The 12,196-nt window shown below is 37.3% G+C and overlaps 2 protein-coding genes and 1 long non-coding RNA gene across 3 annotated transcripts; all 3 read right to left on the reverse strand.

Moving 5' to 3' along the window:
* Positions 1-1,222: 1,222 nt before the first annotated feature.
* On the reverse strand, positions 1,223-5,703 carry LOC136801558 (alpha-2-macroglobulin receptor-associated protein-like). The gene is made up of 6 exons (XM_067058196.1): positions 5,396-5,703; positions 4,588-4,752; positions 3,105-3,379; positions 2,688-2,801; positions 1,872-2,030; positions 1,223-1,482 (listed from the first exon to the last, which is right to left on the reverse strand). The coding sequence occupies exons 1-6, from the start codon at positions 5,655-5,657 to the stop codon at positions 1,420-1,422; spliced, it is 1,038 nt and encodes a 345-aa protein (XP_066914297.1). The 5' UTR covers positions 5,658-5,703; the 3' UTR covers positions 1,223-1,419.
* Positions 5,704-6,392: 689 nt separating this feature from the next.
* LOC136801501 (uncharacterized protein YkkB-like) lies at positions 6,393-8,394 on the reverse strand. The gene is made up of 2 exons (XM_067058136.1): positions 8,209-8,394; positions 6,393-7,031 (listed from the first exon to the last, which is right to left on the reverse strand). Exons 1-2 carry the CDS (start codon positions 8,365-8,367, stop codon positions 6,642-6,644), a joined length of 549 nt encoding a protein of 182 aa, XP_066914237.1. The 5' UTR covers positions 8,368-8,394; the 3' UTR covers positions 6,393-6,641.
* A 615-nt stretch (positions 8,395-9,009) lies between these two features.
* On the reverse strand, positions 9,010-11,555 carry LOC136801559 (uncharacterized). Its single transcript, XR_010845872.1, has 3 exons — positions 11,327-11,555; positions 9,821-10,492; positions 9,010-9,468 (listed from the first exon to the last, which is right to left on the reverse strand). It is a non-coding gene; the product is annotated as an uncharacterized lncRNA (long non-coding RNA).
* Positions 11,556-12,196: the final 641 nt, after the last annotated feature.

A 12,196-nucleotide genomic window follows, 5' to 3' on the forward strand; every position in this document is an offset into this window, starting at 1 on the left:
AAACCAAGTAGCGCTTCAATTGATTATTTCACAAAATGGCGTCCATAGATAACGTTCTAGTCAGTGATATCGAAAAAGCTTTTGGATTGAATGCTGGTGACCTTAAACTCGTTGATTCACCCGAATGTGTACCGCTATTGAAACAAAATGCATGGACAAAGATGGAAAACACGTTGGCCCACGTCACTTCCTTTGATCCAATACGTAAAACAGCATTTACATATTTTGCAAAAACCGTCGTGGCGACATCTTCACCGGTTTTCGAAGTACCGGAAGGTGGCCTGGTGTACAGGGAGCACGTCACGTACGGGCCGACGCGTTTATATAATCTACAAGTCACGTATCACGTCATGGGTTACGTTAACGAAGAGTGTCGTATTGTAAAAGCTGTGTTTCCATGGGAACGTATCGACAAGTCGGTAGAAACGATGACGGATCTTTCAATGACGACCATTTGTAACGACAAAATCAAAAATGGGGAATTTATTGCTTGGTATTTGGAGGGTCCTAAATCTGACGAGTTTTGGGAACAAAGTTTTGGTAGAGTGATTGCAGGATTTAAGCTGATCGATTTAGAGAGAGACATTGGATGTATGACTCCTCAAAAGATCAAACAAAAAGCAAGAGAACTTTCAATGAAAATGAAATGAAACCTTTCAATTTCTCAACGACAATGATAACTTGAAGTTGACCTAATAGTTCGGATCGTTGACAACAACCCAATTGGATGAGCCTAAGTGACAGTTCACATCTGATCCAAATGGGTCCATTTTCAATCTTATTGTAAAATTCTTAATATGTAACAACAAGTAACTTTAAATACTGTAAAGCAAATTGTGTAGTGAGGTCATTTTAAAGAAAAATCGTGCTAATTGTGATAAAAACATGAAATTTGGCACAGTGGTCACACACGGGTGTGTCTTATTTTAAAATCATACTTCTTCATTTGGTAGAGCAGAAGCATTTGGCGCATATATTTTACATCAACTCTGGTTAATAAATCTCTACAATAATGGATCTCTGCTTAATATCGAAATCCTTCTTTAAAGCTCTCACCTTTTAATTTTTTTTTACACTTTATAAATATATTGTTATCGAAAAATATTATCTTTCGCGGTAAATGTTCACAATTGATGTTTTTTCTAAAGATTCATACGACAGCGATCAGATTTTGGTCTGCTCGTTCCGCATCAAAAGTCATTCAAAAACCACCAAACGGTAATTGTTACAGTTTATGAAAGTCCATTTCTGTTTCGTGTTCACTTGTCTTGCTTGGGAGAACCATAGATTTATAAAGCCCGAAGGGCTAGATATCGTGCTTTTGCTGAGAAGTGTGCCGAGGTTAGGTAGGAAATAGGAAAAACAACAGAACGATATACCTTGACAGGGTTTGTAGATTCAAGGGTTTGCTATGGCGAATCATAGTTCATTCTTGTAATTTTTGTAGAGACGGTTGTACAATGTGGTGTGGTACTTCTTTACCTAAGGGTGAGGTTGGAAAGATATGAACATTCAAACAAAGAACTCTTCTCGTAACGTTACGTCGGGGAAAATATCTAAATTCATTAAATAATTGGTTGGCTGATAAAAGGACAAAAAAATGTTCGAAACCTTTTCTACGCGCAAACTGTTTAAAAAGGTGAAAAACAATCGCCAAAATCAACTGTTAATCGTACATACACAATACATAAACAATACATAAATTTTAGAACCCAGTCGCTTTCGCTGTCGCTTTTAAGCAAAAGGCAACGTGGATTCGAATGTTTTGACTGAATAACTAGGTCGTCACATAGCTTGAGTTTCAAAGCAATTCGAATTAACTGCGAAATAGGTACTGCGAAAGGAAGTACTGGGAGAGGAGTATTACTCACAAACTTGGTCAATTCTTTAACTTTGGCTTTCGAGAATTGGTATTCATCTACGAGTTCTTTTTCGAACTGGTTTTCCTCCAAATGTTTTCTCAAGTTCTCACTCACTTTCCGCCAGTGTTCTAACTTCGAGATACGGTTTTGAAAATGATCAAGCTCCGACTGAAAAAGAAGAAACGTTAGGCAAGACAACGTCATATTTTTTAACGGAAGAACCTGAAAAAAGCCGGATCTTGTAACTGACACTCGTCAAATCCCAGTTTTTTTTCAGACGTTTCCGTTAAAAAAACGACTTACGCGTATAATGGCTGAACCTCTGTTCATTTAAAATGAGACAGCCCCGTATCATCCAAACTGTACCAGAGCACTTAGAAAGGTCTATAAGTTTAAATGGTTAGCTATTTGCCATCAGAATGCATAGAAGGTCTGTTAAAGCGACTTGAAAAGATTTCCAGATTTACTCTGACTGCAGTAGCGTGGTGGGTCGACAAAAAGTCGGGCAAAATGGGGAGGCAAATTTCGAATATTTTGATTTAAATTATATTAGGCACCCCCTATGAAATCTAAATATCTATGTAAAGATTACGCGAGCGAAGTGAGAACAAAAATTTAGGAATATTTTCTCTCTTTTAGGCCGAAAACCGCCCTATCTAGGTGAAAAAGAGCAAGCGAGCACCGTAATTAGTAATCAGAGGCGTCTCTTTGCTCCCTTTGTATTTTGGCGCCCCCAAAAAAATCAGCCGCTGGGGGGGGGGAGGGCACTGCACTGCCCAAACCCCCCAGCCCCCTGCCAAGCTACTGCCTGACTGCCTTAATTACCTTAAATTTTTGGAGGTCCTTTTCCAGCATCATTTCTTTCGCTTTTTCCATCAATTCTCGGACACGACTGTCCGTCAGTTCGCCTAACTTGTCTTGTTTGATTCGCATCGCTACCTGGAAAGTTCCATAAATCAATAATCTTTGATTAGAATACTACACGATCATGTTTTTGCGTTTCAAAGGGAGAGTGAATGCGGTAAAAGGTAAACTCTCTAAATTTGGAATTTCAATAAAATAGCAAGTCGATATTTCAGATTAAATAACAATTTATAAAAGACCTGCGATAGTTTCCCAAGGCCTGACTCTTTCCATTCAGCTTCACTGTTTTTAAATTCCATGCTAAGATTTGGGAGACATATCGACCTGAAGAATAAACTAATCGACATACCCCAGTTCTTATTCCAAAAATATTGGTACCTTATCTTTCAATGCAAAGACTTCTTCGTCCAAACTCCCAAATTCATTTTTCACTTTCGATTTCAAACTTTCCACATTCGTCTTCTCTTCCTCGTCAGCCTTTCCGTCAACCGAATTGTCGATGACGTCATCGCTGACGTAATTATTTGTTTCGTTGTTTTCTTTTTCTTTGAGTGATTCTAGTTGGCGAACGGTCCAGATGTAGTTGGATAATTTTTTTTGCATGGCGTGAAGTTCGTTGTGCAATTCTCGGAGCTCGTCACCATTGTAATTCGCTGAAAGTGATAAAAAGTTTTCTCAGTGTTAGTAAGCCTTGTAGATTTAAGTAGATTTAAAGGGTACTCTTGGTGTCAAGATGGATATCCTTGATATGATCAAAAGGAAGAGAATGAACTGGTTTGGTCACATCACGAGAAGAGACCCCAATATCAACTATGTGCACAAGGCTTATAACCGTGATTTTAAGGAAAAAAGACCTCGTGGACGTCCCCCAAAGATGGAGCGATCTAATCCGAGAAGACACATGGATCCTACTTCTTACTGCTGAGCGCCGTGCCTGTGACAGAGAAAAGTGGAAAGAGTTTGTCTCCAAGAAGTGTGCAAAGATCCTCGAGGGATTATGCACTTAAGTCAAGTAGGTCAAGTAAACCTTTAACCACCATCTTTTTGGCCAGTAATAATGAGAAGTAGTGCATAGAAACAGTTGTTATCTTAGGTTGGACAGCACACTATGAAACTCCTAGGTTGGACAGCGCACAATGAAACTCCTAGGTTGGACAGTACACAATGAAACTCCAAAGTTGGACAGCACACAGTGAAACTCCTAGGTTGGACAGCACACAATGAAACTCCTAGGTTGGACAGTACACAATGAAACTCTAAAGTTGGACAGTACACAATGAAACTCCAAAGTTGGACAGCAAACAGTGAAACTCCTAGGTTGGACAGCACACAATGAAACTCCTAGGTTGGACAGCACACAATGAAACTCCAAAGTCGGACAGCACCACAGTGAAACTCCTAGGTTGGACAGTACACAATGAAACTCCTAAGTTGGACAGCACACAGTGAAACTCCTAGGTTGGACAGTACACAGTGAAACTCCTTTAGCAGGTCACATCAAGAAGTTCGCACCCTTAGCAAACTCATTTGTCGGTCTTCTCCTTAAATTGACTCTTAACATGTAACTTACCTTAAGAGAAGTAATTTTCTCGGGAGGACATATTCGCGGAACAAATTTTCAGGGAAATTAATTTCGCGGTTTTTTGGCAAATCCGCTAAATTAAATTCCACGAAACACAAACATTCTCAGGATTAAAAAAATCGCCTCTAAAAATTGGTCATTTTAGGGTAAAATAGGCCCATAATGTAAAGAAAAAAATTCTATTGAGCTGTGAACCGCGAAATTTCTTCCCACGAAAACTCCTTCCCTTAAGGTGTTCATTCTAAGTAATAATCCTATTGGAACGAGAATTTTATTCACCTTCATCGATGGCAAGTTGCCAGATCCTTTGGAGACGTGCATCTTCAAAATGCATTGGTTTGGAATGCCATGTTTCGTCTACTTCCAATACACCATACTGATGTAAAATGTCTGGCAAAAGGTTTTGTATTTGCTTTTCTGCTGTGGCATCGTATTCTGAATCCCCTGATTGTGGATAGAATAGTAAGAACTTAATATGGTTCTCATAAAGACACAAATTAATATGGTTCTCATAAAGACACAAAATAACCAGTAAATTTCGGCTTAACAGCGACAATCAAAATGTAGAACGAGACTGCAAGACATCGAGGAAAAGACAACTTGGCTCAAAATAGTCATAAATCATGACGTCATATACACATTAGGAACATATTTAATGTGCTCCACATTTAAATCAATTTTAACTACTCGTGAAATCTGAACCTCAATTCATTTTGAGTTTGTGTTTATCTATAAGTCATAAAACCGGTTATATCTACATTAAGGCCAGTCTCCACTTGCGCGCACTTTGATCACACCGTTGTTTGGCTTTAATCCTTTTTGCTTGGAAAAAAGATTTTGTCAATAAAAATGTAGCGCGCACTCGAAAAAAAAGTTGGATATATTTCAACTTTTTTCAACCGTTACGTCAGATCGCGCCAATGGAATTGCTTCATTTTTCTCTTGACCAATAGCGTGGAAGCTTTTCTCAAAAAAATACGATCGCAGCGCGCGCAAGTGAAGAGTAGTCTTTATATGTCACTATGGGTATATTATTGAAAATCATTTGTTTATTTCAAGGTGAAAAAGAACAAAAAAGTTATCAAACCAGTATCTCGTTGTCGTTTGTACATCATTTCCGTTTTATCCATTTTCTTCAGTTTCTTGGCCAATTCTTCCAAATGAAGAGGGTTGTGTAATCTCTTCTTCGCCAACTCGTAAACATCTCTATACTTCAGCAAACGAAAATGAGGTTCATTCTCACTTGCACCCACATTGATATTATTATTCATTGTATCTTCTATAGTGTCGGATTGGATGGTGGTCACCATGGTACAAACAGCAATCATTAGAATATCTTGGATAATCATGATTTAATTTTATTTTTGTTAGTAATGTGTAAATGTGTTAGTTTGAAATTCTAAAATAAAGAAGAGGTTTATTAAATCCTATTCATGACATTACATCATGGACCAAAAAGCTGATTGGTTTTAAGTGACGTAAAATCAGTCAATACGTCACTTTTAACCAAACAGCTGTCGGGTCCGTGGAAAACAATGGTGTATATCACGAATAACAACAACATTGATCGAAGCTCACTCACTCAGGGAAATCATGAATATAAAATACTGATGCTAAAATTTTTCGTTTAAATTAAAGATAACAAAATAATTGATTACAAAAATTACAAAAATTACAAAAAAAATCTGATATAAAGGTATTGATAAAGTATAAAAATCAGTCAAGGATTCAGTCAAAAAACGAAAAGTCCCCATAAAGTATAATCATCCACTCAAATTCACCGAATACGAAATGAAGTTCATTGCTTTCACGTTCGTGTTGAGGTAATCAGAAATGATTTTTGAATTAAATCTACTTTATGTGGGCTTTTTTCCCAAAGCTTCCCACAATTTCGAAATCAACATGGTTGTGTCATACATAATGTAGATTACAGTTGAACCATTATACAATAACCAACAGCATCGTATCGGTTCATTCGACTGTTCATAGAAGCACCTGTACATAGCGGTTCATTCCACTGTTCACAAAGCACCTGTAATAGCAGTTCATTCGACTGTTCACAAAAGCACCTGTACATAGAGGTTCATTCGACTGTTCACAAAAGCACCTATACATAGCAGTTCATTCGACTGTTCACAAAGCACCTGTACATAGCGGTTCATTCGACTGTTCACAAAAGCACTGTAGCACAAAAGCTATACATAGCAGTTCATTCGACTGTTCACAAAGCACCTGTACATAGCGGTTCATTCGACTGTTCACAAAAGCAACTATACATAGCAGTTCATTCGACTGTTCACAAAGCACCTGTACATAGCAGTTCATTCGACTGTTCACAAAAGCACCTGTACATAGTGGTTCATTCGATCTTTCCATTCCGGTCTCAACGCGTAAGAATCTTCCAGAATTTTTCGTACAAATTGAAAACCAGTTTTGTCAGCGATTCGTAAACTTGCTTTGTTGTTCTCGTTAATAATCATAACAGCTGCCGATGCTTTCAGTTCATTTCGAGCGAATTTGATAAGCCTCTGTACACACTCTGTCGTAAATCCTTTGCCGCAATGCTTCTGGTGTAACCAGTACCCTAATTCATAACAATTTTCTTTATCTATGGTCACACATTTAGCGTTTCCGATGAGTTCGTGGTCATTTTCACGAAGATAAATATTGAAGATGTAATTGTTGTGGTTGTCAGTGGTCAAGCGAAGTCCATTGATAGTATCCTGAGAGAAAATAATTTGTTGAACAATTCGATCCTCTCATAAACACAAGCTTCTTGTTCATTTTAATTAATTTTGTGTAGACGTTTCGGTCCTCAACAGAGTACCATCCTGGATACAGCAACAAATGATTTTACAGAGTAATTTGTTAAGCTTGGTACTCACGTATTGAAAAAAAGTGACGTTTAACACTAGTCGCACGCGCCTGATGTTTAGTCGCACGCGTAATGTTAGATGCAGGGTTCAAAGACACCGCATTGTTAAACAAGATTTTTTTACTAGACTTGTGCGACTAATGTGTGTACTCACTATAATTTGTGTGGCTTTTTGTTGCTTTGTGGTTTTAGTTTTAGAGCGCCACTTTTTTTCAACTAGTGAGTACCAAGCTTAACGATATACAGGGCTAATTGTAAAGCGGGTTATCCACTCCGGATAATTTTTCACGGCTTCTATAGTTCTTGGGATTATCTTCAACCCATTTGCACATATTCGTTTCACGTAAACGGTTCGAATGTTCACGTGTTTTGGTTAAAACGGATAGAAAAAAAGTTGGATTTTTTCAACTTTTTTTGCGATCCGTGTCGGATTGAAACGGTTCTATTGATTTCAAACAATGGGACAACTGTAGAAGATTAAATTAATTTAATTTTCTTTGTATGAATATTGTAAACAGAAAGAATCTGATTCAGAAAATTTGAAGTGGATATTATTGCAAAACTGTTCAGATCGGTTTTCCAAAATATTCCGATCCAAAGCGATCCCTTGACAACTCTCCGAAGTGGATGACTTGCTTGACAGAACAGAGCACTCTGGGTGTGCAAGGGAAAGTGTACCATTATGGTGAAAAATTGTAAAGTTTAATTGTTTGTAAAAACCAAAAGAATTGAAACCGTTTATCATACAATGGCCTTAAGGCCGGTCTCCACTTTCACGCGAAATGAGCGAAAATTTTTTTAACGTTTTTGTAAGGTCATTCATTGATCGGTTGAAAAATGAAACAATCCCATTGGTCAAAATTGACGTAACTGTTGAAAAAAGCTGAACTCCCTTTAACTTTTTTTTTGTTCACGCGAAACTTTTTTATGACGTAATCTTTTCTTCAGGCAAAAAAGGTGTCGCCCATTTGGCGCGAAAGTGGATACCGGTCTTTACTATCACGTAAACTGAAAAATGATCATACCTCAACCGTTGGAATTTTGAAAGCCCAGGGTACCCATGGTTCCAATGATTCAAAAGTATCGCAAACCACTCGATTGAGTTCTTCACCGTGAGTTTCTCCTTTGATCCTCACCAAACTCAAACGGTCAGTTTCTAAGGTCATTTCTTTAAATTCTCTCATTTTTTCAAATATTTTCTATATTTTGCTGAAAAAAGAAAGTAAATTTTACAAAACAGAGCAGATAAAGGAGGCGAATTTTTAAAATTTGGGATAATTTTTTAAAAGCAGAATGGTGAAAAAAACACTGAAAGTATGCTGAAGTATAAAAGTAAATACACGCTTTTTTTATAAGAAACAGTGATTTTTAGGCCAGGCTGGAACGTTCCTAACTTTTTGAAATTTTCCGGCTTAAACGTTCTTACGATGTTCTAAATGTTGCTTTAAGTATCTTTACTTGAAAACTTAAAATGGCTTTAAATGTGTTAAAATCAGCATACTTTCTTAGTAATTTCTTGCACATGAGCCCCAGCTGGCCCCAAGATTGTTCCTAAACTATTCTTAGTTTCCGGCCAATTTTTAGCCTCGTTTTATTATAAAATTGTTCTTATAAAAAAAGCGTGTGATTTGTGAATCCCTCTTGAAATTGAAGTAATTGGCTCAAATACATTAAAATAGGCCATTTTACAGTTGAAATGGATCATGGGTAATCAGGACTGATTGCGCCCCGATAAAGGCTTTCTGTTGGATAGATGCAAAAATCTTCAAGATTTTTGAAAACGTTGGACCAATAGTAAGTCATCATTAGCGCGTATAGTGGTCCTGGTTACCCATTACGCTTTGCAACTGTGAAATGGCCTATGGTCTTTTTTTGCATCGTTCCATGATTTCCTTTATTCACAAAGACAATTCCAGATAATGGTTTACTCGAATCCCCCAGTCAGGTCTCTCAATGTAAGTAAAGTCTTGATATCTGACAAGTTGAAATCCTATTTTCTCCGCTACTCGCATGCTGGCTTTGTTACCGTCGTGTATATACATCCCTATCTTGTTAACTTTCAGTTCATCGCGAGCGAATTTGATAAGCCTCTGTACACACTCCGTCGTGAATCCTTTCCCGCAATGCTTCTGGTGTAACCAGTACCCTATTTCGTAACAGGGATTATTTTCTAACTTCACCAGTAATATATTACCAATTAGTTCAGGGTCAGTTTGACCACGATAAATTCCGAAGAAATAATTTTCATGGTTGTCCGTCAATTTACAAATTTTCTCTGTTGTTTCCTACCAAAAGAGAACACACGTTTTTTATAAGAACAAACTTTGGTAGCCAAAATGTTAAGAACGAGTTAAGAACAATTTAAGGCTTCGCAGATTCAAAAACAACCAATTTCTTAAGAAAATGGACAAAATAGGAATGAGGAAAAATAATGGGGAACATAAGAACATGTAAAGAACAATTTTTTGGCTTGAAACTCAAAAAAATTAAGAACATCTGAAGGCTTGAAAATTTTAAATGTTCTCATTAAAAAAAACAGTGTTTGAATTTAATCATCACAAGTTTATTAACATATTTTTAACAATTTATTTCTGTGATACGCATGCGCTATGAAAGAAAAGAATGAATGAAATTTACTTCGATAGAAGGCTTCTTGTAACACCAGGGAATCCAAGGTTCCAGCGATTCGATTGTATCACAAATGACTCGATTTACATCCAGGCCGTGAGTTTCTCCTTTGATCCTTACCAAACTCAAACGGTCAGTTTCTAAGGTGATTTCTTCAAATTCTCTCATACTTTGTTTTTTTCCTCACTGCAAGAAAAAGGGACTATTTTCGTTTGGAGCCTTGTTTAGGGTCGGTTTACAAAACAGCGACTGTTAACGTTACCTATTTCTTGCTTCTTTCTCATAGAAAAATTATAAATCTAATTCAAAATAATGACTTTTTCTGACACCCCATTCTAATCTAATTTCAGATTTGAAATCAACAAACTTGACGAAACGAAAGCCCGTCTTTTGGGCAACACGTTGACAAGCTTCGTTTTCATCTGCGAAATACATGCATAGCCGTGATGTTTTCAGTTCATCGCGAGCGAATTTGATAAGTCTCTGTACACACTCTGTCGTGAATCCTTTTCCGCAATGTTTCTGGTGTAACCAGTACCCTACTTCATAACATTTCGGCTGGTCAGTAGATTCCAATTTGATATTTCCAATAAGGGTGTTGGTTTTCTCAGCTTGTAAATAAATATTGAAGACGAAGTTTTCGTTGTTGTCAGTTTGAGTTCTTAATCGTTTAATCGTCTCCTGTGTGTGCGAAAATACAAGATACACGTTGTTTTTATAAGAACAAACTATATAAGAACATAAGGCTTCGAGGCCCAAAAATTTAAGAACATTCTAAGAACATACTAAGGCTTTGGAGACTTAAAAACATGCAATTTCTTAAGAAATTACATCAACATGCTCAAAAAATGCTGAAAAAAAATTTAAGAACATTTTTAGGCTTCAAACCCAAAAAACTAAGAACATCCGAAGGCTTCGAAAATTTTTGACGTTCTTATAAAAAAAAACGTGTACGTTATAAGGACGTTATGAAAGATCGAATTTCTTGTTTTTATTAATCTCCGATAAGAATGTTGTCACATTCCCTTTAGAGCAGAGCGTTGTGTTCACAGAATGGATGGTCTGTTGTTATGAGATTAGGCTGCTCAAATGCAAAAAAAAAAAAAAAAATAGATGATGAATACATTCTTTAGGCCATCGAAAGCATCATATATTTAGAATAAGAGTTCTCATTTTGTGTTATTCTCAGAGCTTGAGCGCCACAGAGGGGGGGGGGGTTACCAATTTATAAAGCCCGAAGGGCGGATTCTGCTTAGCGATGGCAAGCAAAAAAGTGAATATCGGAAAAATATTGGTGCTATTACTTTCGAAACCCGCGAGCTCTGATTGGTCATCGCTAATTCTATTATAATGTCCGTGCTTAAAGAGGTTTTCCACCTACCACGGCCCCCCTTTTTAAGAAAAAGTACGCATCAGCAGTCGGGTTTCATAAATCTAGGGTATTACACTCTTATGGGGATTTTGGAAGCAACTTAAACAATCGTAAAGCAGATTGAATCAATTCGTATAATCTACCTTCACAGTGGGTTTCTTGTGAGCCCAATCAATCCAAGGTTCCAATGAATGGATGGTATCACATAAGACCTCATTCACCTCGGTACCGTGAGTTTCGCCTTTGATTCTCACCAAACTCAGTCGGTCAGTATGTAACTCTATCTCTTTGTATTTTTGCATGACTGAAATGGAAAAACAAGCAGAGCTGAATGATCAGTTACAGCAGCTGTTTGACGAAAAATCTATCGTGTGGACCACCCAAGCCAAAATCAACTGGAAATATATTTAAGCTGGTTCCATTTAAAATTGAATCATAAACTATAACAAAACTGTAAAAAATATATGAAAATTTGGGTTATCAAAAAACTAGTTGTATCAAAATGATTTAGAAAATAAGAATTTTAAAGGCTCATCAAAATGCTATTATTGCCATGATCGCGACCATTCGAGCAAGATTAACAACTGACTTTGAAAGGCCAAGAAATATCCGTAAAATTTGTAAGATAGAGGGCATTATTTGGTCTGCTCTTCTTTCATCACTAAGTTATTTATTTGCCATGCGGCGCATATAAGCCTCGCGAACTTGTGTTGTAAACTCGAGCGTTTTCTTGCAACAATAACTTCTCGGTAACAACTTAAAAAGTGTTGTGACGATCAACTCGTGACCCCAATGTCCGTACAAACAAGAAGACAGACCAAAGGCGTTGACGGTTTGCTGGGCCATGTGGTCGACATCGGCCACCGAAAATCCGTTGGGTTTCATATTTCTCGTCATGTTGGTGGAGACGAAGGAGGGCGTAATGAACTGAAAGAATTAAATGGATAAAAGAACGAACGAACGAACGAACGAACGAACGAACGAACGAACGAACGAACGAACGAACGAACGAA

Source organism: Clytia hemisphaerica, unplaced genomic scaffold (genome assembly GCF_902728285.1).
Source record: "Clytia hemisphaerica strain Z4C2 unplaced genomic scaffold, Clytia hemisphaerica genome assembly, whole genome shotgun sequence".
Taxonomy (NCBI): Eukaryota; Metazoa; Cnidaria; class Hydrozoa; order Leptothecata; family Clytiidae; genus Clytia; species Clytia hemisphaerica.

Excerpts from the sequence above, each read along its gene's own strand:
- LOC136801558 (XM_067058196.1), bottom strand. The coding sequence starts at position 5,657 with ATGATTATCCAAGATATTCTAATGATTGCTGTTTGTACCATGGTGACC. Across the intron at positions 2,031-2,687 it reads AGGACCTCCAAAAATTTAAG|TCGGAGCTTGATCATTTTCA; the intron begins GTAATTAAGGCA and ends CTTCTTTTTCAG. Across the intron at positions 1,483-1,871 it reads TTAAAGAATTGACCAAGTTT|GTAAAGAAGTACCACACCAC; the intron begins GTGAGTAATACT and ends CCTCACCCTTAG.
- LOC136801501 (XM_067058136.1), bottom strand. The coding sequence starts at position 8,367 with ATGAGAGAATTTAAAGAAATGACCTTAGAAACTGACCGTTTGAGTTTG. Across the intron at positions 7,032-8,208 it reads TCAAAATTCCAACGGTTGAG|GATACTATCAATGGACTTCG; the intron begins GTATGATCATTT and ends ATTTTCTCTCAG.